The 24,566-nt window shown below is 53.7% G+C and overlaps 2 protein-coding genes across 5 annotated transcripts; one reads left to right on the plus strand and one right to left on the minus strand.

Moving 5' to 3' along the window:
• Nucleotides 1-216: 216 nt before the first annotated feature.
• Nucleotides 217-7,487, plus strand: LOC122386497 (ralBP1-associated Eps domain-containing protein 1-like). Its single transcript, XM_043375744.1, has 12 exons — nt 217-265; nt 1,375-1,458; nt 1,879-2,017; nt 2,635-2,869; nt 3,123-3,252; nt 3,571-3,762; nt 3,893-3,985; nt 4,093-4,276; nt 4,840-5,057; nt 5,411-5,570; nt 6,092-6,293; nt 6,637-7,487. The coding sequence occupies exons 2-12, from the start codon at nt 1,375-1,377 to the stop codon at nt 6,800-6,802; spliced, it is 1,803 nt and encodes a 600-aa protein (XP_043231679.1). The 5' UTR covers nt 217-265; the 3' UTR covers nt 6,803-7,487.
• A 216-nt stretch (nt 7,488-7,703) lies between these two features.
• LOC122386504 (serine--tRNA ligase, mitochondrial-like) lies at nt 7,704-23,571 on the minus strand. 4 transcript variants are annotated; one of them, XM_043375762.1, is made up of 7 exons: nt 14,108-14,316; nt 12,891-12,961; nt 12,233-12,748; nt 11,661-11,819; nt 10,875-11,059; nt 8,914-9,071; nt 7,704-8,643 (listed from the first exon to the last, which is right to left on the minus strand). In XM_043375762.1, the coding sequence occupies exons 3-7, from the start codon at nt 12,743-12,745 to the stop codon at nt 8,309-8,311; spliced, it is 1,350 nt and encodes a 449-aa protein (XP_043231697.1). In that variant the 5' UTR covers nt 12,746-12,748; nt 12,891-12,961; nt 14,108-14,316; the 3' UTR covers nt 7,704-8,308. The 4 variants fall into 4 exon arrangements, with proteins under 4 accessions (XP_043231697.1, XP_043231694.1, XP_043231695.1 ...); XM_043375759.1 differs by lacking the exons at nt 12,891-12,961; nt 14,108-14,316 and adding an exon at nt 23,435-23,571; XM_043375760.1 differs by lacking the exon at nt 12,891-12,961 and having other exon boundaries at nt 12,233-12,819; nt 14,108-14,348.
• Between the last annotated feature and the right edge of the window lie 995 nt (nt 23,572-24,566).

Raw genomic sequence — 24,566 nt, forward strand, 5'->3', positions numbered from 1 at the left:
ACAACACCTCATCTAATCACATATCTCAATACAATCACAATCAAAAAGCAAAAACCGTTTGAATAACAATGCAATATTTTGCAACCGCTGCACCATTACTGTCACGTACGCTATCCCTAGATTGGTTGCTGGTAAGTAGTGGTTGTCGTCATCAACTCGTCATGCAGCAGCTGATTGGGATGGGCGGGGCCTATTTTTATCCAGACGATAGAGAGAGCCGCGTTGAATTTCAATTCTGCATCAATATCAATTCAAACTGAAAAACGTGGGTTTGGTTTTCCTGGGATTACTACAGTGCATACAATTTGTATTTAGAACAAGCTGTGGATATTGATATTTTATTCAACACAATTTTTCAGCATCATGTACCTAAATTCCTGAGGTCATCATGTTACACCCATTTTGATTTCATTTTAGCGTATTGCTTAAATTTTTGTATTTCTCTAATATTCAGTCATGTCAAGGTGTGTCAGTTAGTTTAAATCATGAGTTAAGGTGCTGCAAATGTCATCCACTGGTAATCTCACGGAAAGCCCAGCTTCAAGCAGTCAGGAGGTCAGCTTTTGCCATTCGTGTGGTTAACGACTGGAATGGACTGTCGGCTGGATTGTAGACTCTCCTTCGCTGAACATATTCAAAAGCCGTCTGGATGCCCACTGGGCTCCGCTTCAGTATCTGGTGCCTGACACCGACTGAGTTGAGTCAGAACGGAACACATGAGTTCGATGAGAGCTTGACCTCAAGGCTTTAGTGCCTTACATATCCCGATCACTTTAAAAAGGTACACACCATTTTAAATCTGCCACTTATCAGCAGGGACACAGGCACAGCCAAGGTGGGGCCACAGGACCATGCCCCCCCCCCCCCCCCATTGAAGGTGAAAAATAAAATGAAATAGAAGTAATTACTAAAAGCAGCAGCACCACACACACAACCAAAAATAGTGGGCCAAATTGGAGGAGTTTTCCTTTTTTGGAGGGGGTACCTACAACACTAGGCCACAACCTGTGGCCCCTCCCTGAGCAAGAATCTGGCTACGTGCCTGACTGATCATTATAAATGATATAGAATGGCAAACTAGTGAAGGTTTTTTTCCCAAGAAGTTGTAAAAATATGAAAAATGATAAATAATAAATAATAAGTTATTGTGATATTATCACAGTACCTAATTTATATTTTTCAGTAAGGGCACAAGGTTTTACTCCTTCTGCTGAATTCAGTAGACCAACTCACCATCAATCACATTGCATTGAAGTCAAACCTGGTAATGACTGCAAGCACTGTTTTGCAGTTGTTTGCCAGCAATGTACTTCGTCAACTTTAACTCTATAAAGGCTGTATTTCATGGTCATTTAACTTGCCTTGCCTTTTCAGATGGACAAAGACATGAATCTGATCAAGTCGCCAGACTTGATTAACCTAAATGACACAGATACAGATGCTGAAATTCAGTACAAGGTAAGCAGCACAGCACATGTGTAGCTGTCATTTGCTCAAATGCTCATTCCTATCCTATTTGTTCAAGTAGGTGCTAGGAGCTGATATAGAGCACAAGTCACAAGACAACCCCCGCCACTGTGTCGATGGAGAGCTGCAATGCTTTTTTCCAAGGCATTCTCGTCCACACAAAATATTTTACATCAGCATGGTTGGAGAATTGTAAGGAACTGTGGATGTCCAGACACCGCAATCTGCTGCCCCAGGGCACTGGCTTAACTCTTGGGCCGCAATTGACAGCGGGGTCTCTCGCGCTAGGGCGACGAATTAGCGGAGCACAAACAGATGGATCGTCCCCTTCTCCGTCCGCTGCCGAGTCTGGACGCGAACAACGGGGCCGCCCCCTCACCCGTACCTGACTAGTATTCCCCGTTTCCGCAGAGTCTGGACGCCACCAATGGGGACGCCACGGCGGACACGGACGAGCCGCGGCTCTCGGGCGACTCGCCCTCGGCCTCTTCCCCGGCCAGCGACTCGCCCAAGCCGTCCCGACAGGGACACGTGCACTGGAGGACCGCCCGTGAGTGGGGCGGCGACCTGCCGGGGCAGGGGAGGGCGCAGTGCTCATTTCCCGGCCATCCGGGCCCAAAGAGCGTTTCTGGCACGAGATGCACGCTTGGTACCTAATGCTGGGTTGAAAAAGGTTTTCGTCAGTTTGTTCTGGCCTCTATTGGCCCGTAATGAAAAAAATTGAAACGGCTCTTTTGAGTGGGCACATAGATACTGATTCTTGCCACCCGACCTTTAGAACATTTGTGATATCGTGAATATCGTCTTTCATAAATGGTGATTATAACGTCTAGTAACTGGTGTGATGTCAGTTGCCGTTACAACCCTTGCACCGCTGACCCCCCTGTCCGTCGCTGGTTCAAGTGACGAGCACCATCAGCTGACGTCCCCCCCCCCTCACCTCCGGTAAGACTCTAACGGGCATTCCCCTCAATCGGTCAGACTCTGACGAGCACCGTCAGCTGCTGGCCCCTCGTCTTCGGGTCAGACTCTGAGGTACTCTGACTCCTCAGATTCTGACGTAACCTACCCCCTTCTCTGACTCCTCAGACTCTGACGTAACCTCCCTCCTTCTCTGACTCCTCAGACTCTGACGTAACCTCCTCTCCTCCTTCTCTGACTCCTCAGACTCTGACGAGCACCGCCAGCTGCTGGCCACGGAGGGCGAGTCGTCCGACCGGCACTCGTCCGAGGACGAGGAGGACGAGGTGGACGTGTGGACGGTGACGGCCGAGCAGCGCCAGTACTACGTGCAGCAGTTTGTCACACTGCAGCCCGACACCACCGCCCTGCTGCCCGGACACACCGCCAAGGCCTTCTTCGAGAAGAGCAAGCTGCCCGTCACGGCGCTCAGCAAAATATGGTGCGTGGGGAGCATGGTATCTAGTAGGGCATGGTGGGTGGGTGGGGTTCAGCGATAGCCAGCGACTGTCTGGGCTGGCTGGTTAGCTGTGCGACGCAAAGACACCAAAGTCTGGCAATTTGGTCACTTTCTTTACCGATAAAAGTAGATTGCTCACTGGCGTGGTTGTGTGAGGCCACTTGGCTGCAGCAGCTGTCCCTTGCCGCTGCTGGCCTCACTGACCGTCCTTTACCGCCGCTCCTCTGCTGCCCAGGAACCTGTCGGACGTCACCCGGGACGGCTGCCTGTGTCTGGAGGAGTTCGTCACCGCCATGCACCTGGTGGTGCTGCGACGGAACCGGATCGAGGTGCCCGACCAGCTGCCGCCCCAGCTGGTGCCAAAGGTCCGTAACAGGCTCCCCGCTCACCTGTGGGCGGTGTTGGGGATAGACACGGGCGCCTCACGAGTATTTTCTTGTGTTAAGGAAACACTTGATGATGGTGGGATGTTGTGATTTCATTCTGCTCAATGATGATACCATGCTTTGTCTCGAACCATGTTTTGCTATGGTACTGTATTGCATGAAGCATCGTCATTCACTGCTCACAAAAGAATACACAAGCCGGCAACTACCAACATCCGATGATGTGTGTGCATTGTTGCCGCATATTTGCTCCCAACGTATATCCGCTGTTGTACTGACTCGGTGGTTATCTGCCAGATATCGGCTGCTGCGGTGGTGTCGGCGGTCCCGCGGACAGCCGAGGCGCCTCCGCCCGCGCCCGTCACCACCGCCCCCGCCCCCGCCACCGCGCCTGCCCCCGCACCTGCCGCCCCCGCCCCCGCCGCTGCTCCTCCTCCGCCAGTCGCCACCGCCGCTCCCGGTCAGCTCACGTCACCCAAGGGGAAGGAGGTGAGAGCGCATTATCTGCAGCCTTTCTGTCTCTCTCATAGTGCATATTCTCCGTAATGCCTCCGTTGTATTTACTCTTGCAGACTTTGTCGTGGTCAGAGACCCATCGCCGTTCTGTTCCTTTTCACAGTGGACAAAGTTTGTGGAGTCGCCGATGAGCAACATCTCATCGCCGGGAATCAAGCCTGTCAACTTCGACTTTCACAAATCGGCTGTCGAGCAGGTATTGTGTGTTTTTTCTCACAGGCAGTGTTGTCTTTTCGCTGCTGTGTTCGGTCTCGTGCTGGTGCTGCGTTTCTGGCCGCCCTGACGCCCGTCGCGTGCCCTCAGAACCCGCAGATCCTCCACCCGGTGGCGGTGAAGGGCACGCGAGAGGAGCACCCGGCCGGCCGGCCGACGGCCGACTCCGACTCCGAGCTCTCGGACGAGGTGGACGCCCCGGCGCCGCCGCCGCCGCCGCCGCCGCCGGCCGCGCTCGCCGGGCGGCCCACCGCGCGGAAGGCGCTCAGACACTGTGAGTGGGGCACAGAGGGGCTGGTGGGCGGGCAGCGGGGACTGCCGAGCGGGGCAGTGACGGTCGGGGTGCAGACAGGCCCGCGGCCGGCCGGCCCAGGTCTCACTGTTATTGATTATCCTATTAAAGGTGCCGTTTGATGGACCCCGGGCGGAGCGGTGGCCGTTATGGCGTGGGTCGGCCGGCGAGGGGGCGGCGCCCGGTGTGTGTGTATGTGTCCGTCTGCCGGTCGGCGAGGGGTCAGCTGGGTCAATGGCAGTCCGACACGGCACCGGGCGTGGCCGTCCATAGGGGGGAGGGAGGACTCATGGTACAGGAACGAGCCAACAGCTGTATTGGACACTTGGGCAAAACTACACGCTTTTCGAATGGGGTGCTTCGCATCTGCGGTGTTTATAATTGCGTCATGTTTATTTATGTATCTGTATCACTATATGCAGCTACGTGTTTATATTATGAGTAAGCGATACTTGTGCGCTGCTCACCCCTATGTCGTTTCACCAGCTCGACGGCCCGACCCCAGTCACCCTCACTGACCCCTGCTGTCCATCTTCCATCGGCAGGCAGCTCGGGTCCGCACGCGCTGGGCGACTCGGCCTCCTCAGGCCCCACCAGTCTGCCGGTGCTGGCGCAGACGGCGCCCACACTGCCCAGTCGGCTGACACAGCCGGCGCCGCCGCCGCCGCCGCCGCGGCCTGGCCACACCGGCCACGCGCGCAGCAGCTCCCTGGACCTGAGCTGCGTGCCGCCCGTGGTGCCGCCGCGTAGCTCACCGGCTGACGTGAGTGGTGGGGCACCGGGGGTGGTGAGATGGTCCGCTGGGCGTCACGCCATTGTCGCAACTTAGCCGGTGGGAGCGACCATATGTGTATGGTTATGTTGAGCCATCTATCAGCGGCTGCTAAGACACAAGCACAGCAGTCCGCCTCGCAAACGCTTGGGAAAATGATTTGCCATGGTTTGGATGACATGGTCCTAGGTTATGTCATGCAAACAACACTGAACTGTTTCTATCGTATCGTGCGATCAGCGAAAGGGTAACCTAGCCCCCAATGTGTATGTGTATGTATGGTTGGGCAGTATGGTAGGTCGTTGTGATACCTGACCCGATATCCCGTATCGTGTGTCCCGCAGGCGGCGGCGGCGGCGGCGGCGGCGCGGGGCAGCCAGAGGCCGGCGCCGGCGACAGCCGACCCTTCGGCAGGGTTTGCCGACTTTAGTCAGTTCGAGGAACCGTCAGCGCCCGACATCAGCCGCGTCAGACAGGGCGCCTTCGAGGTCTACAAAAAGCCAGGTCCGTGCGCGTGGGCGGGAGGTGTTGATCCAGGACTCCATAAAATGGAAGGCATAGAACAGCCTGCTTTTGCAATAGCAATTATAACAAAGCAGCCTGACTTAATGCTAAATGAATGAGTTTTTTTTTGTAGCCAACCTCCCGTATTTGCTCTTCCGGAATCGTTCTTATTAATTCGACGGTCGAATATTTATGTCCATCGAGGTGTTGTGAAATGATTACGGGACAGTTCCGCTGGGTCTTGGATGACTGAAAGCCACGCTCCGGTCGATGATCGAACCGCAGTCCGCAGCAGTGCCGAATCACATCCAGGGTGTGGTGGGCGGTAGCTTTGACGCGCTCATCCTCGCCCGTGTTTTATAATTGTGTTGGACACTCATCCGTGGCGCGTCTCACCCCGCTCATGCCGCTCACTTATCCTCCAGTGCCGTGGACTGTGAAGTGCCTCCCGTAACGTGTCCACTGTCCAGTCCCCTGTAACGCCTCCCGATTCTGAATGTGCCGCTCCCTGTCTCCGTTAGCAGCAGCAGCAGCAGCGGCGGCGGCGGGGGCGACGGGTGGCGCCAGTCCGGCCGGTAGTCGACACGGCTCCGGCAGCGACCACGCGCCCTCGGCCACCGAGCCACGCCCCTCGCGGCCGGCGCCGCACCCGCACCTCGAGTCGCCCGTCATCAGCCCGGGCCGACTCGCCAAAATGACGCCGCAGGAGCTGATGGCCGTTAGGTGAGCACTGAGCACTGTGTCGGTGGCGCCGCTGCGACCGGCTGATGGCTCCCCTTAGTTATAGTGGATCTGTGTACAGACCGGTCGGATATGATGACTGATGGGCAAACTTTCGGTTGAGCATGTCTTGCCGCGCTAGATGCTCTAGATTATCGTGCTGACACGCTGATGTGTTCTCTTGCTCAGGTTTGATGGTTGCTTATGTTGACAGTCTGCCGTTATTTGCTGACACGTTACCGCCGTGTTTCGGGTCCCAGGATGTCTTGTCGCCACAGGCACAGACCCCTCGGTAGGCTCACTGAACGTCCTGTGTATTCCTCTGATCCCTCCCCCCCCCCCGCAGCTCGTGGAGCCGCGAGTCTCTGCTGCTGGTGTTGCGCGCCCAGCGGGAGCGAACCGCCACGCTGGCGGCCGTCACGGCCGAGCTGAATCAGGAGCTGGCAGAGACGGTGGAGGAGCGCACCTCGCTGGAGCTGCAGCTCGACCACATGCGGCCCGACAATGACTGACCGGGCCGCCGCGCCATCTGAGGAGGCCCGGTCGGCCGGGCCGCGCCGCCAGACAGCGACCGACGCGAGGTGGGACGCGTCGGTCCATTCCAGACAGGCGGGGCGGAGTGGCGGCCGGGAACTGCGTGTCGCTGGTGTATGTGTGTGTGTGTGTACTGGAGAGGACAGTGGGCTGTTGTGGGCGCATTTCGGAGTGTTTATTCGACGTTGTCGTGTCGGGATGCTTCCTGGGCGGGTGGCGGTGGCCAGTCAGCCGGTGGGACTCAGTGGGGTCGCTGTGGGCAGTCGACTGCCGCTGCCCAGTGACGGTGAGCCAGCCTCGGGGTGCACCTAGGCCGGCCGAGGGTTGGCCGCTCGCGGCTCGCGCCGGGAGCTCTCGCCGCGTGTCGCCAGTCGCCGTTTGTTTACTGCTTGGGCACTCGTCCAGCTATGTTAATATGGTCGAACCAAATATATCTATATTATTCAGCTATACGGCGAATGATGGATATTTTGTCAGATGACGCTTTTATTTAATACGATATATGTCTGGTGCCGGCGGTGATTGCCGTGAATATCATGCGTGGTAGCGTCAGTGGTGCCGTGCGTGGCCTGGGTGCGACGTACCCTTTGCACACTACTGGGTCAATATTTTTAGAGTTGTTCCCACGTCGCTGCTAAGTGAAAAATATACACAATGACAAGATATCAGTGTTTCATCCATCCTTTGGTATACGTGTGGCGTGTTGCATGTCAGGCGATCGCAGCCAATCGCACATTGGCGTTTACTTCGTAAGGCGTTGTATCAATGATGCACGTTATATCAATGATGCACGTTATATCAATGATGCACGAGCAGCCGGAAGGCTTCCGAGAAATTGATAGGAAATACGTATATCGGGACAGTCCAAAAACCACAATAGCATACCGTATACAATTTATATACCGTGATAACGAGGTAACGAATCAACAAGCTGTACGGCCAGAAACTGACATAAAGACACGCCAGGATCACAGTTACATCACTCACGGTGACTATAAATACATCACTAACATCACTATTGCATCTCATCATATTGCATAACATTACAAGCCAACTAGAGACACTCATCCGTCCCTGCCCAGCGCCGTCCCGCATCCCGCTCGACAGCCGGCTGCAACTGGCGGTCCTTGAGCCAAAGGGCGCGGCCGGTGACTTGATCCGACGGTGACCTGGCCCATTAGTCAGCGGCCAGTCGCAGCTGGTGGCCTTTGAGCCACTGAGCGCGGCCGGTGACCTGACCCGTCACCCGTCACTGGGCAGCCAGTGACCTGGTAGCGACTGAGCCGTGCGCGGCCGGTCAGAGCTGACGCGTCAGTCGGCGGCCAGTCGCAGCTGGTGGCCTTTGAGCCACTGAGCGCGGCCGGTGACCTGACCCGTCACTCGGCAGCCAGCCGCAGTTAGTGACCTGACCTGTCAAAGGCCGGTGAGCTGATCCGTCACTCAGCGGCTGGTGGCTGACCAGACGCAGCCGGTGATATGACCTGTCAGTCGGCGGCCAGTCGCAGCTGGTGGCCCTTGAGCCACTGAGCGCGGCCGGCGCGCGGTCGCAGCACCTCTCTCCCGCCGAGGAGCGGCCGCAGGGCCGGCGGCACGGCCACCGTGCCGTCGCGCTGCTGTCCGGTCTCGACCAGGGCGAGCAGGGTGCGCGGCGCCGCGCAGGCCGTGCCGTTCACTGTGTGCAGCCGGCGGCCGGCGCAGTCGCGCACCGCCAGCCGCCGGCTCTGGTAGTCTGTGCAGTCGCTGGCACTGCTCACCTCGCCGTACATCCGCCGGCCCGGCATCCACGCCTCGATGTCGTACTTGCGGTAGGCCGGCGCGCCTGAGGACGGGGGAGGGGTCGGTTACAAAGGGGAGCTAGACGGGGACGGTGAAATCCAACGTCGGAGCCAATTCTTTACCGTGAATTACCACGAAGACATCAGACGTAGCACTTTCTGGCCTTCTAAAGGGTTCCACAATGACTGTTATCCGGCATCTAACAACACTCACCACATTCAATCAAAAGCAACAAACTACAAGGTCTGCAACAGTAACAAACTATAAACTGCAACTGCATTGATCGAATTATTACTGCTGTGAGACCACTAACCCAGTTCGTGCGGCGGCATATCGTAGACGATAAAGTGCAGTCCGAGGTCAGTGAAGATACTCTCCTGGATGGCGACAAACTCGTCGAGGAGGGCGCCGGACACGGCCGTATCTGCCGCACACACGCCGAACATCTCCACCTTAGTGAACTGGTGGACCCTGGGGCACACAGATACGGACGCCGGTCAGAGACTGGTACACGGGCGCAGTGGCGGATCCAGGGGGGGGGGGGGCAAAATGGGCATTTGCCCCTCCCAAACGGCATAATTTTAACATTACGCCTATGGACGAGGCATGGAAAGAATCGATAAATTGTTATGGTTTGCCCCCCCCCCAAAAAAAAAAACTCTGAGCTGGATCCGCCACTGCACGGGCGCCTGGTAGTGGCGAGTCGCCCAGCGTCACTGCGCTGCGATCAACATTGAACAGCGAATGGTAATTCGTATCCTGATGCGCGAAACCGGTTAGAGTAAAAGGTTGAAAAATTAGCTTGCGTTTGTTTGTTGTCAAGGCCGCCGTCCACTGGTTAGATGCGCATTTTGCGTGTATTCGTCCAGTGCCTAGTGTGTGCTGAAAAGTTAAAGCATTTTAAGGCAAAAGACTCAAGATTACTTAAGGAGAACTAAAGTAATCTTGAGTCGTCAGCGCATGATTCGACGCCCAACAGCCGCCAAATAATCAGCTGAATGCGATTCATCGCGCATTCGGCGCGCAGCTCATAGACTCCAATGTTAAATTCAGCGCGTACTCAACCCAGTGGACGGCCGCCTTTATGCAACACTGAGAAGTAAGCTAAATATTGGCATACAATTATCAGCAAAAATGGTAAATCATACGTAAGCCGTAGGCGTCACACCTTTTCTGATGTAGGGGAGAGTGGGGCACATTCGTGCATGGGGCACATTCGTTTTCAGCAGTTTATGGGAACACGAGTGACTGCACGAGCTCAAGGTAAATTATGGAAATGTGTCTATCATTGCCACCCTTCGTTCACCGTAGAAGACAACACTGTGCCTGCTGTCATGCTTGATAAAAACGCAAATTTGTAACATTCGTGAGCTTTCCAAACTTTTCTCATATCATCCATTTTCGTGATCCTGACTCGGAAATGTGGTTCAGCTTTTCAAAATTGGGGGTGAAAAAGCTCACTCTATTCACGGAACTGCTGCAAACTTGTTTGTTGAAAAAGTGTCATTTTTTTCAAAAAGAAATTTTGAAATATATTACTAATAACGTTGTGGGGCAGGTTCGTGTACGCACTGCCTGGGGGCACATTCGTGCATATTTTTTTAGTTTTTGCGATTTATGACCTTATCTGTAGTAGGTTTCTCTAATGACGTTCGCCTGACTCAGTCTCGACTGCTTGCGACGTCGTGACGAGCAATTCACGCGAACTTGGCGAGGTCACGGAGGCCGGCAGTTGGCACATTCTTGTTGGCCAGCCCATTCTTTCTACATATGTTGTGCGATGCATTCTTGTCGAAAGGAATCAAGTGAAATGACCCCCTGCCAATTTCCTTTGGTAAATTTCTGGTAATGCCCGGTAATTTCTCGAACTTTGCAGGGTGAACGGAAGTGCCCCACCTCTTGAACGAATGTGCCCCATAGGTGGGGCAGTTTCGTGCAAATGTTCAGAGTTATTAAAAGTCATTTTTTCTAATGGAAGCAATAATTTTAGAGGATAACTTTTAAAGAGGAAAACTATCTGCAATAGTTCCTTTCCATACTACAATCAACAATTTTGCCATTGCACTAACCAAAGAACAGATATATGGGTTTATCCATTTTTTGCACGAATGTGCCCCACTCTCCCCTAAAAAAAAAAAAAATCGTGAGAAAAAAATCCGGGCAAACACCGATCGAGCAGGGAAGCCCCCGCTCCACAGTGCGCTCGCCGTTACCTGTAGATGCCCGCCTCGCTCTCCAGGTTGGAGACCTCTGACCTCGGGCCCGCGCAGTTACCTGTAGATGCCCGCCTCGCTCTCCAGGTTGGAGACCTCTGGTCGGAAACAGCGCGAGACGGCGGCTAGCCGGAGCGGCAGCCGGTCGGCAGGCAGCCGGCGGCCGGACACCAGAGCTCCCAGTGCCATCTCGGCCGTCCCCGAGAGGCACACGTCGCCGTGATGCGCCTCGTCCAGAGAATATACCTGTCGGGGGAGAGGGGAGGGAGGGTCAGTGGGGTGGGATCAAACGTCACCGTGCTGCGCCTCGTCCACAGAGCATACCTATAACCTACCGGGGAGGGGGACGGTCAGGGGAGAGGGGAGAGGGGTCAGTGGATCGGGAACAGACCTCGCCGTGCTGTGACTTGCCGAGAGAGTACGCCTGCCGGGACGAGTGCAGACATAGGGGATGGCATTGGCGACAGCGGTCGGTCAGACATCACAGGGGGCGCTGGAAAACGTTAACATCGATGATCGTGGTGGTTGAAAATCTGCAGCAGTAATGGTGCCAACTGCCAACTGGTTCGGAGTTCAGACGGATGCCGACGCTCGAGCATAGTCCTAGTGCACAGAGACACCGAGGTAGCACGGAGCTGCTTGGTCAGTGTGGGGAGGACAGCCATTTGGTGTCGTGGGGGAAGGGCTCACCATGGTCCCGTCCCCGTGCACTGTCATGTAGGGGGAGAGGGCGCTCACTATGGCCTTGTCCCTGTAAACTGTCATCTGGACGGGGGAGGGGGGAGCGCTCACCATGGTCCTGACCCCATGCACAGACTGTCATGTAGGGGGGGGAGAGGGCGCTCACCATGGTCCTGTCACCGTGCACGGACACACCGCACGCCTCCAGGACGGAGCTGTTGAGCAGATCGGGCACCGACACCAGCTGGAAGCCGGCCGAGAGCAGCCGGCGCAGCGCGAAGCTCACCAGCGCCGCCTCCAGCTCGGCCAGCTCGTGCTTCAGGTACTGCCGGAGGGGGGTGACGACCACGGTCACCTGGTGTAGTCACAGTCACCGCAGGGAGGTCGGCAGGCGAGGCTAATGTGTCTGTTTCAGTGCTGCACGGTTGCCTAATAAATACGAGACGGAGCATCAGTCCTCACTCCTCACCTAGTGGAAAGAAGCCTGCACACTGGCTTTTCCACCAGGCATCGTGATTTTTCCAATGCATTTGGCAATAAGTAATAACGAACTGTGTGTTAAACCGTGCCAAATGCAAGAGATGCTCTGCTTGAATATCTACACCCATAGCACAATCGACTCAAGACAAAAAAAGAGAAGTGCCGCCTGCAGAGGACGTGCCCATGTATTTAATATATGTATGTCGTCCTAGCACCTCATTATAACTCCCAGCGCCTCATCCACCCTCTGTCACTTACATACGTCCTGCTGCCGGTCAGCAGGCCCAGGTTCTCCATCCTGAACATGTTGAGCTTCTCGGCGCGGTGCCGGAAGTCCTTCACGGGGAAGTCGAAGTGGGGCTTCTGGCCGACGGTTTTGACGGGGACCATCTGCTGCGGCTCGGCGCCGGGCCGGTCGGGCCGGGTGCGGTTGGGCAGCCGCAGCGCCTCCTCACTGAGCTGGCGCAGCAGCTCGGCCCGGCCGGCCGGCGGCGCGGTCCGGTACTGCGCGTGCAGCTGCTGCACGCGGCGCACGTCGCCGACGCCCTTGCGGCGCTGCACGTCGGCGGCGATGGCGGCGGCGTTCTGGGCGCAGAGCAGGTAGGGCCAGTCGAGGTCGGCGGCCGGCCGCTCGCCCGGGTGGAACAGCTCGCTGTCGGCGGCGGCCGCAGAGGCGGCGGTGCAGCGGCGGCGCCACCAGCGGCGGCCCAGCCAGCCGGCCGGTACCGGGCCCGGCGAGCGGAGCCCCGCCACGCGCAGCGGCCACGTCATCGCCTGCAGGGGGAGCCACCAGACAGGTCACCCACAGACCACAGCCCCGCCACGCGCAGCAGCCACGTCATCACCTGCAGGGAGAGACAACAGACAGGTCACCCACAGACCACAGCGCCGCCACGCGCAGCGGCCACGTCATCACCTGCAGGGGGAGCCACCAGACAGGTCACCCACAGACCACAGCCCCGCCACGCGCAGCAGCCACGTCATCACCTGCAGGGAGAGACAACAGACAGGTCACCCACAGACCACAGCGCCGCCACGCGCAGCAGCCACGTCATCACCTGCAGGGAGAGACAACAGACAGGTCACCCACAGACCACAGCCCCGCCACGCGCAGCGCCCACGTCATCACCTGCAGAGAGCCACCAGACAGGCCACCTATAGACCACAGTCAGGTGCACAGACACAGGACAGATCGTTTAGGAAAATGGCTTAGATCAGCAGCTGGAAATTGCCTACCATTTCAGCGTTTCATAGAATATAATGTCTTTATGTGGGCATCATCAGTGAGAATCTTTTATCTAACCAGTGTCCCAAAATAATATTTTTGCTTGGGTGTCAGAGGGGAAAATTGCTGACCAAAAAAAAGGATGAGAGTGAAAAATTGTCGGTCAGGTAAGGCCCAAAAAGAATGGGAAATGATCAATAACATTAATCCATCTACAATTTGTGACAGATTAAAAACAACCACTCACGCAGTTGCTCCTTCTCGGTGGAATTGGGAGTGGAAAATTGGGCTTTAAAACTGGAGGTGAGAGTGGAAAATGATTTTCATTTGGATGTCGTTTCCCGCCTACATCTACCAATTTTGGGACACTGTATCTAACCCTCGCCTGGCAAAGGCTATTTTCACCAGGGCTTTTTCATATTGTGGACAATCGGGGGGAAGTTTGGCACGACCATAGAGATCTTATACATAGACACGTCCTAACATCAAAATTCCCAATGCTTATTGGGCGTTTTCCAAGCAAGGTTTATGAATTACGAGTCTCAACTCTCAACATCGTGCAATCTTCACTTTCATTACCTCCAAATATTGATTTTATCTACTCTGAATATCTTCATATTTACCATGAAATATACTTACCTGGCTACCGTAAATTCAGAATGGCCTTTGTACAATCAAGAACACATTGATGTGTGCTGAACTGCTGACAAGTGATATACTATTTTTGCTATAAATATTAAAATATTTACAACAGCTATAGGTAGATGAATTAACGTTAATGTGAGTAATGTCTGAACTGGGACAGATGGGAAATGGTCTTTGGTTAGAAAACTTATAGAAACAGGAGATATTATGTCAATATTGAAATTAAGGTTGCCTACTATAGTATAATCAGATTGTTTTCTTACTTGCTTCCTGGTTCCCTCAGCTCAACCTCAGCTTATGCAGCGATATCAATATTGGTTGCTTTTCATCCCGATTTTCAGGAAAATGGTGTTGGTAAGTTTCAAACTGAAAAACGAAAAATTGGTATCCTTTTAAAAAATCAAATAAGCTCAAAAATTGCAGGCGCAGCCTTTAGGTTTTAGCATATAGGGCCTTATGTTGGACGACGGTGAAAACAGGGCGCCTGGGGCGATTTGATCAAGGTTCGTAAAATTTACACGTGACGTTTGGCATGTAAAAGGCCAACAAAGGGGGAGAAGCTCTAAATGTCACGTGACTAATATGCCCTCCGGCGCCCTGTTTTCACCGCGTATTTACAAATTGCAACCGAGCTCCGCCGTAGGGTATTTTATTTCCGCCGTAGTGTATTTCACTTGGGGGATTTTCTACCATACATCTGCCTGAGCTTAGGGTAATTACAATTTGTCGGCGACGTTAAAAAATGATGCACTTTTTTCGTAGAATAGGATATCGCATGTGTGTATTTCTGCCTTTTTGGGTGCGCTATATCAGTTTTTCGTGAGTAACTCACGTAAAAACCGTCCGATCGCGACGAAACTTTCAATGCCCCCGATTTTATCAATTTTACACCTACCCTGAAAATCTCACGACCCTGACCCAAATGACCTTTGACCTGTGACCTATTTCTCGAGACCATGTTTGGCCCGAATCGCGATTCGGCGTATGTCGGCTCGCATTAGCCGCGCGGTTGCAGTCTTCACGTGGTTTCAAGCGTTGAAACATGTGATATGATGCTGGTCCCATGCATTAGGGTGGGTGTCAAGGTCACCTGAAGGTCAGGTCAGCTCAATGACCTTTGATGACCTCGGTTCCTTATTCGAGCTTTACATGTTTCTAGGCTAGTTTTTGGAGCTGATTTCGAATTTAGCAACCATTTGAACATTACAGGGGGTGTAACGAAATTATACGGACATCTTTCTTCCCGCTGTAATTAAAGAGCAAAACAATCTGGTACTTTTTCTTTTAACTGAGCTTGTAGCCACCTTTCATAAAAACACAGTGGTGAATGTTCTGGAGCATTTCAGCCAATGAATTCTCCAGCACACTGGCTTCGATGCGGACCAACGCCGTCTAAAGTAACCTGTGCCTGCGGTTGAGCAGTGCTTATGGCGATTGGCGGGTGGCTCTTCATACACCTCCTGCTGAACAAGAACCCACAGGTTTTCGATTGAATTGGGATCGCGACTTTTTCCAAGTCATAAGCGTTAGCCCAGAATGATTGAAGAAGGTTCTATCGGCATCACTTCCCGTTCTTTTTGGGACTTTTAAGTAGCGCGCCGCCCCGCATGAAGACAGCGTGGCTTGAATCAGGCATCAGTGCGCGTTCAGAAATCGTGCCCTCCTATGCCGTCTAGTTGAGCGCCTCCAATCATGCTCCACCACCTTCCCTGAAAAGGCTCCACCCTTGCCTATGGGGCAAAATATAAGGGACAAAAACACAAAACAAGACAGATAAAAACAAAGCAAAATTAACTCATTACCTAATGAAATTCAGGCTGGAGCAAAAACATAGGTAATAGGTATCTATGTCAAATTAGAATGAAAGATTAAAATCAACCTGACCAGGCCTTACGGTCTGACCTGGTTCTAACCACCTTACTTCGCCTAACTTAATCCAATTCAACCTAGCCTACCACCACAACACCTGCAGAGGTACATTCCTGGAAAAATGACGCCCAGGGAGGTTACTGTCCAACTTATTGGAATACTACCATGATTGCTTGTCAAAATGTGTGTCATCATGCTCTTGTTTGACAAGTGATGTATAATAAATGTGATATTCAATAATTATCTCCTGACTGTTGACTGTTGAGTGGTCAATATTCAAATAATCAGGGTACAATGCTGTGCATAGTGCACACTAATCATGTTGTTTTTGTGTAGGCCCTGTGCACATTGTTGTGTGCACTGCTATGTGCACCTTAAGTAAAAAAGTGCATGGTGGTACATGACAAAAGGTTGTGCAACTGTGAAGTTCATGCCCTTGGTCAAGCTGGTGCCAAATGCCTATAGGTATAGCAGGATCAGTGAGGGTTGTAGGCATGCTACATACGTTGTGCATTGAATATATTGGCACAAAGTTCATCCGTAATTACTATGCTTAACACCTAATGTGTTGCCGACAAACTAGGCAAATGTCGCGCCGCCGATGCCGAGCCGAGCCGCCGCCGCGCCGCCCCTCACCCCGCCCGCCGGTCCCGACGCCGAGCCGGGCCGCCGCCCGCCCAGCGGCCACCTGTCGCCGCGCATGGTTTTTCTGAGACAAGCAATGGGCCATATCGACGCCGCGAACGGTGGACTGGCGTCCCCCTGTGACCCTGCGACCCGGCTGACCTGTGGCCTGTGGCCTGTTCCGAATGGGGCCGGCGGGGCCCTGGGCCTGGGAACTGGAAGGGTGTGTGAGGGGACGCGGCGTGCCGGCCGCCTTTTTTGTGCTCTGCGTCACGACCCCTGTATCGAGTGACATTTTGGCCATGTATTTGAACCGATACCGGGCTCTGCTCGGTCTCACTTCACTGTTAGTCGCCGACGAGTTCACTTCGCTCTCAAACGCGGACGGCGGCGCTCTGCTGCCGCTCACGTCTAACTTTTCTAACTACTGTGTCTGTGCTGTACTGCTGCCATCTCGCCGTCTTCGGTCAATAGCGAACTCTTCTATTTAGAAGACTGTGTTTAAGTGGTGGTGGTGTGAGTGAAACCGAAGTGGCGAGTGGAGGAAAGGAGAGCGGCGCGCAGCTCACAGTTTTCACGGTGGCCGGGTCTATTCACTATTCCTATCAATCCTCTGTCATCCTACATAATATGCATGCCGCGAGGTGTGCTCCTTATGCGCTCTGAGACGGGCGCTGTTGAACGACCCAACATGCATGCCGCGAGGTGTGCACCTTATGCGCTCTGAGACGGGCGCTGTTGAACGACCCAACATGCATGCCGCGGGGTGTGCTCCTTATGCGCTCTGAGACGGGCGCTGTTGAACGACCCAACATGCATGCCGCGAGGTGTGCTCCTTGTGCGCTCTGAGACGGGCGCTGTTGAACCTTGATCCGTAAATTATTCATCCGTGTTTATTTATTTACCGATTAGATACTTCCCTTCTTCATTATTCGTTCACTGCCTCTATTAATCCTACATCCTCTCACAATTTCCCCGGCCGCCAACCCGAATGCTGCGAGACGTAACAAACACTATACAGTCCACACAAGAAAGCCAGAGACGTCCGCAACATTCGCTGGTCCTCCGGGCCGGATCGTATCAGCTAAGAAAGTAAGAAGTCTAGAAGAGAATGTACAATACGTCGATACTGTGCGTGAACAACCGTCCGTGACGTCGATAAGTTCTGCTCCCACCGTGTCAGTCGAATTGAGAAGTATCGTGGACCGATGGAAGACGCGATGGAGACGGAGCACCAGGAGACGACGCCTGAGAATTGCGAGCCTGCAGGGCAAGAGGAGACGGAGACGGAGAACCGGGAGACGATGCCAGAGAACTGCGACCCTGCAGGAGGAGAGGATGGAGATATCACCGCTGAACGGAAGGCATTAAAGCTTCATCGCGGTCGCAAGGCGGCCATGTTCACACGCTCGTGTAACAGGGCTGACGCGCAAATAGCGCGGCGAGCCAGTGAAGAGGAATTGAAGAAGCGGCTCGAGACGCTGCACACAACGCTGGACGCCTTCATGGAGGCAAATGAGGAGTTCGTAGAGAAGTTGCAAGATGTGAGCGAGTTGGAAGAAGCGGAGGAGTACGCCACAAGAATAACAGCACGGCACGCCGAAACGGTCGCAAGAATTGAAGAGGCGATAACTCGCCCATCAGCGAGCCGCTCAGCGTCACGCACAGGAATGCTCCCCCTACCATCGGTGCAACTTGAGGAAGGAAGCAAAGTGTGCGGGTCTCACATATCACGAGGCTCAAAGGCTTCAGCCACTTTCAAGGAGGCTGAAATCACCGCGGAATTGAAAGCTCTCGAACTAAAGCATCTCAAAGCAAGGAAAGAAAGAGAACGAGAGATGAGAAAGCAGGAAGATTTGCTGGAAGAAAGGGCTCTAGAAGAGGAGGTGGAACGTGCAGCTTTGAAGGCGCGTCTCTGGAAGGCAGCTGGCAACGAGTTGGAGTGGGAACGAAGACACGACTTTGAAGATGAGGTCGCTGTGGAAGTGGCGCCTAGTCGTCAAAACAACACCGGATGCGGCCGCGAGAAGGGAAACGAGCAAGAGCAAGAACGCGTGGTCAGTGGTTTGGGAGAGCTCCGGCGCGAGCCGCCGCCACCGAAAGCTACTAGTACCTCTCCGATGGCCGACGAGACGCCGAGAACTGCCAACCAGGACCCAACCAGCTGGGTGACAGCGTTGGGTTCCGAGCGGCGATGTGACGTCCCGGGCCCATCAGCATTCGTGAAAAGTATACCACGTCTGACGCTGCCTACCTTCCGAGGCAGCCCTCAAGAGTGGCCTCGCTGGATCGGCCTATTTAAGGCGCTCGTCCACGACCAGCCGTCTCTATCGGACTCAGAGCGAATGGCTCACTTGCAGAACGCCGTAGAAGGGCCGGCAGCCCAAGCTATTGAAGGCATGCTGTTCAATGGCAGCCTCTACCTGGAAGCTCTGAGAACCCTACAAGAAAGATTTGGGAGAGAAGAAGACATCATCCAAAGTCACTTGAGGAAAATCTTCACTTCCAACCCACCAGCTCTCACGGATCTTCCAGCCATGGAAAAGTTCTACGCCATCGTTCATAACACAGTGACCGTCCTACAGAATCTTGGCTATTCAAGCGATCTGTCCAGTAGTGAGAACCTCAGGAGGGTGGTGGAGAAACTGCCGAATGAGCTGGCCCGAGAATGGGGTCGTGAAGTGTTTCAGCTACGGCCAGAACGACCCACTCTGAAGACCTTCAGCGAATGGCTTCAGGTGCAAGTCAGCATCCTCAGCTTCTCGGCCGTACAGTCTGGGACGTCGGAACGGAAACATGCAACAGGCACGCAGCGTGAAGGGGCGGTGCGGAGGACAGCGCTCACAACTGGAGCGACTCATGGAGCTGGAGAAGTGGAACCACATTCGCCGCCACCCTGTCTGATGTGCGGCGACAAGCACAGGGTGGCTGACTGCCCGTCATTCAAGGAGAAAACATTGGAAGCGAGAATGGAGATGGTGTACGAGAACGGTCTTTGCTTCTCATGTCTGAGGAAAGGCCATTGGACCAGGAGATGCAGATCCTCACGGAAGTGCGGGGTGGAGGGCTGCAAGCTCACTCATCATCCAATGCTACACAGAACCTCAGGAAACGCGAGACACGATGAGGGAAGCTCAGGGGAAGAAGACTCTCCGAGTGGATCATCCGCGGCTGCGGCGCCACATCGGCAAGCTAAAGGCAGGCGAAACTCGCCGTTTGTAGCAGCCTCCCTCAGCAATGAGACCGACACACTGCTGCAGGTCGTTCAGGTTCGCGTCCACGGAGCGGCCAAGTCAAAAGACGTCCTGGCGCTGCTAGATACCGGAGCTCAGACATCACTGTGCAGCGCTGATGTCCTGCAGGAGTTGGGCATCACCGGGGACCTTCGCCAGTTCTGCATCCAAAATGTGGAGGGAAGCGGAGCTCAGAAACCATCTGAACGCGTTACCCTGACGGTTAGCGCACTCGGCGATGGTGTGAAGAGAGGGTACATCGAAATCCCTGAAGCCTGGGCTGTACCATCACTGAATGTGACTACCCCAACGGTATCTCACCGCCAACTCAGGCAATGCAAACATCTCCGTGGACTAGCATTTCCGCAGTATGATGGCGGTGAAGTGAAACTGCTGCTCGGAGGGAACGTGCTGGAAGCTGTTCTCCAACAGGAAGTGCGAAAGGGTCGTTCCAACCAGCCAGCAGCTATAAGAACCGGGTTTGGATGGGCACTGGCTGGTTCCATATCAGCAGTGGTGCCAAGCAGCCTGCGCCAGGTTATGTTCCTGCAACGTAACGCCCAGAACAACGACGACGACCTAGCAAGCGCCGTGAAGGACTGGGGTTCCACGGATGCCTTTGGGACCAACTACGACAAGCCTGTAGAACAGTCCAGGGAGGATGAGCGTGCGCTGTCAATCCTGAAAGGCAAAACAAAAGAGCCTCCGGACAGGTATGAAACAGGCGTGCTGCGAAAGGAAGACCGGGTGGAGCTCCACGACAACGGACGGATCGCAATGAAACGTCTCGAAGCCACGGAACGAAAACTCAAACGCAACTACGACCTGACCAGAAAGGAGCAGTGCCGTCACGTGTCAGGAACGCTGAATCCTGTAGACGACTGCTCAAGAGAGCTGGCCGCGTCTGAGCTAGCGCCAGACTGCAAGCAGCTCCGCGTGCGCGGTCTTCTGTGGCAAGATGAGGAAAACCGGCTATCAAAGCAGGACGCAAGTCCGCTCAGACCAGGACAAGAGGCAGTGAAGGAAGAGAACTTCGCGGGACTCACAACCCAACGACAGCCCGTGCTACCAGACGCCATGAAGTGCTCGGGCTGGCTTAAACACCGTCGAGCGGCGGCCTGTGTGAGACGTTTCACTCACAACACAGCCATATGCGCCTCAGACGATGAAACGCGTCTCAGCGGACCTCTCAGTGCCCAAGAACTCAGGGATGCCGAAATCTGGATACTCAAACGGGTGCAGAGGACAAGCTATCCGGAGGAAACCCACAGTCGGGCGCTGAGGAACGAGCTACCTGGGAAGAGTGATCTGCTTCCGCTCTCACCACACCACGACGCAAGGCGAGGGAGACCATCAGTCATCTTCTCCGATAACGGGACCAACTTCGTGGGAAGCTGTCGCGAACCCAAGGCGGAACTGCAAGCCATGGAAAGAGAGATCGCAGGAAAGCTCATTGTCTTCGAACTTGACCGGCTCTTCAACCTCCCGGCTGCTAGCCACATGGGGGGAGTGTGGGGGAGAATTGTGCAATCGGTGAAGAACACTCTGAAGAAGGTGGTGGGTCCACAGGCGCTCACAGACGAAGGGCTTGTGACGGTGCCCACTGAAGTTGAGCACATGGTCGACAATCAACCCCTGATCCACGTCAGCTCGGAGCAGCCAGACCCAGAAGTTCTTACGCAAAATCATTTTCTGCTCGGTGGCGCGTCGAGGCATCTCACGCCAGGACTCGGGAAAGACAGAGACATACTGCAGCCGACGCCGATGGAAGCATGTCCAAGCCGTGGCGGAACATGTGTGGAAGAGGTGGACAAGAGAGTACGTACCGACTCTCATCCCGAGGAGCAAGTGGCGCAAAGAGCAGAGAGTCCTGCAAGTCGTGGACTTAGTGCTGGAGGCAGAACCAAACACGTCTCGGGGCTCATGTCCATTGGCCCACATCTGCCGCGTGTTGCCGGCAGCGGGTGGCAGAGTCCGGTCGGCCGAGCTTCAAACGGCTATCGCGAAACTGCACACGCGACCAGCCACTAAGATCTGCTTCGGAGAAGAGGAATGCAAGTGAATCTGTGCAGACGGGGAGAAGGAGGATGTCGAGAAGATGAAGGAAGACGAAGAAGGAAGAGGACGATGAAGTAGAGGACCACAAGTGAATTGAAGCTGAGAACGAGACGAATCGAGAGGAGAAAAGTCAACGCATGGCGAGCGAGCGCCGTGTTGGTCGGCCTGGTCTGGCTTGGCTTATTCGCTCGGCAAATGTCTGATGTCCATGTGTGCCGCTTACTAGTGAGTAGTCATAGGAATAGCGTATGAGAAGTTTGTCGGTCATTTGGGTGTGTTCGGAACGTACGACCGAACACAGGGGGGAGTGATGTTGCCGACAAACTAGGCAAATGTCGCGCCGCCGATGCCGAGCCGAGCCGCCGCCGCGCCGCCCCTCACCCCGCCCGCCGGTCCCGACGCCGAGCCGGGCCGCCGCCCGCCCAGCGGCCACCTGTCGCCGCGCATGGTTTTTCTGAGACAAGCAATGGGCCATATCGACGCCGCGAACGGTGGACTGGCGTCCCCCTGTGACCCTGCGACCCGGCTGACCTGTGGCCTGTGGCCTGTTCCGAATGGGGCCGGCGGGGCCCTGGGCCTGGGAACTGGAAGGGTGTGTGAGGGGACGCGGCGTGCCGGCCGCCTTTTTTGTGCTCTGCGTCACGACCCCTGTATCGAGTGACATTTTGGCCATGTATTTGAACCGATACCGGGCTCTGCTCGGTCTCACTTCACTGTTAGTCGCCGACGAGTTCACTTCGCTCTCAAACGCGGACGGCGGCGCTCTGCTGCCGCTCACGTCTAACTTTTCTAACTACTGTGTCTGTGCTGTACTGCTGCCATCTCGCCGTCTTCGGTCAATAGCGAACTCTTCTATTTAGAAGACTGTGTTTAAGTGGTGGTGGTGTGAGTGAAACCGAAGTGGCGAGTGGAGGAAAGGAGAGCGGCGCGCAGCTCACAGTTTTCACGGTGGCCGGGTCTATTCACTATTCCTATCAATCCTCTGTCATCCTACATAATATGCATGCCGCGAGGTGTGCTCCTTATGCGCTCTGAGACGGGCGCTGTTGAACGACCCAACATGCATGCCGCGAGGTGTGCACCTTATGCGCTCTGAGACGGGCGCTGTTGAACGACCCAACATGCATGCCGCGGGGTGTGCTCCTTATGCGCTCTGAGACGGGCGCTGTTGAACGACCCAACATGCATGCCGCGAGGTGTGCTCCTTGTGCGCTCTGAGACGGGCGCTGTTGAACCTTGATCCGTAAATTATTCATCCGTGTTTATTTATTTACCGATTAGATACTTCCCTTCTTCATTATTCGTTCACTGCCTCTATTAATCCTACATCCTCTCACAATTTCCCCGGCCGCCAACCCGAATGCTGCGAGACGTAACAAACACTATACAGTCCACACAAGAAAGCCAGAGACGTCCGCAACATAATGTAAGAAGCGACATAAATGCCCAGATGATAAAACTCTCTGGTCAACATCACACAAATTTATTGACATACTTTGCAGGTACATATTTACATTCATGGCAAATACTTTCGATTTGATTCAGGAACTAGTTGGTAGTAAGCTTGCACTTTTGTAGGTACAACAACGACCATATATTAAATCATAAAAAAACTCATAGCATTCATCACATACCTTTTTACCGAACAAGTACCTAGCTACCATGCAATGATTCTAAATTTTTTCCACAATCCTGATCTATATCTCAACTGACACAATGAATTTGAAATACCCTAACAAAACCTATAACTGTACATAAGAAGAATGCAATACTACAAGAACTATGAATTTCTGAAGTTATTCTCACATGCTGGAATGTTGAAACTCTACTTTTGTCCTCCATTTCCATGTTTGAGCCATCATATCGAACTGTTTTCGTTCTTCAGTCACAAGCTTTCGCACAAATCTTGAATTTTAACACATCATCTTGAACCATGCTCCAGTCTATCCAACAAGGTATGCAACATCAAAGCAATTTTGATTTGTTACAACAGCTTCAGATCATGATGGGCTTGAGGTTTGTTACACCATTTGCCAGACAAATCTCTACAAATTGTGTATCAATTCCCAAACTTAAGTGAGACTGAAGAGTCATGTCTTAATAGTTAATACCCAGGTAAATGCTTATTTGAAATTGTTTTAACGGACTTTCACTGGGTAGTGGGTAAAAGTTATTATTGGTCCCAAAAAGTTATTATTGGTCACAAAAAGGGACCAATAATAACTTTTACCCACTACGCAGTGAAAGTCCGTTAAAACAATTTCAAATTCCCAAACTAAGTAATTGATCATATCAGTATTATGTTTATATAAAGAAACTCAAATAATCCACAAATTGTTATTGAAACACTCCCACAGAATTCACAGCAATAACAGTGCAAGTTCAGAAGCAAACAAACATTGCGCCAGATTTCGTATGAAACGCGCCATCGTCCTGAAGTTTCTACCACAGACGATAGTTCAACCGCAGCCGTAGTGCGAAAACCCCTGCCCACCTTACCCCACGGCGGAGCTCGGTTGCAATTTGTAAATACGCGTTTTCACCGGCGTCCCTTATGTTTTAGGGCCTTGGGGCCTCACCCCGCAAGAAGGGGACATGCCTAAGAGCTGGACTTTTTGCACGCGTTCCCCGCCAGGGGGCGCCACTGAGGAAGCACCCTCTGACGTCACGATAAAACTGCGCGCACTGTGCGCACGGTTCTGTAAGCAAGTAATATAGTGGTGGTTTCATGGTGGAAATTGGAATAAGTATTTTGACGTTGTAAAATTTTAAGCCGTTTTTGTGAAATTAATTGGTAAATGCATTTCAAAAGTATTTATTTAAAGTGTGAAAGGAGAATAATTTGGAGAATATGGATATTTTTGTTCCAATAGCTTATTATGTGAGACATGATCGGTACTAACGGGTACTTCTAAGAAGTAGTGAAGAAGTACCAAAC

The sequence above is a fragment of the Amphibalanus amphitrite genome, unplaced genomic scaffold, assembly GCF_019059575.1.
Source record: "Amphibalanus amphitrite isolate SeventyFive unplaced genomic scaffold, NRLGWU_Aamphi_draft 000254F_arrow, whole genome shotgun sequence".
Classification (NCBI taxonomy): Eukaryota; Metazoa; Arthropoda; class Thecostraca; order Balanomorpha; family Balanidae; genus Amphibalanus; species Amphibalanus amphitrite.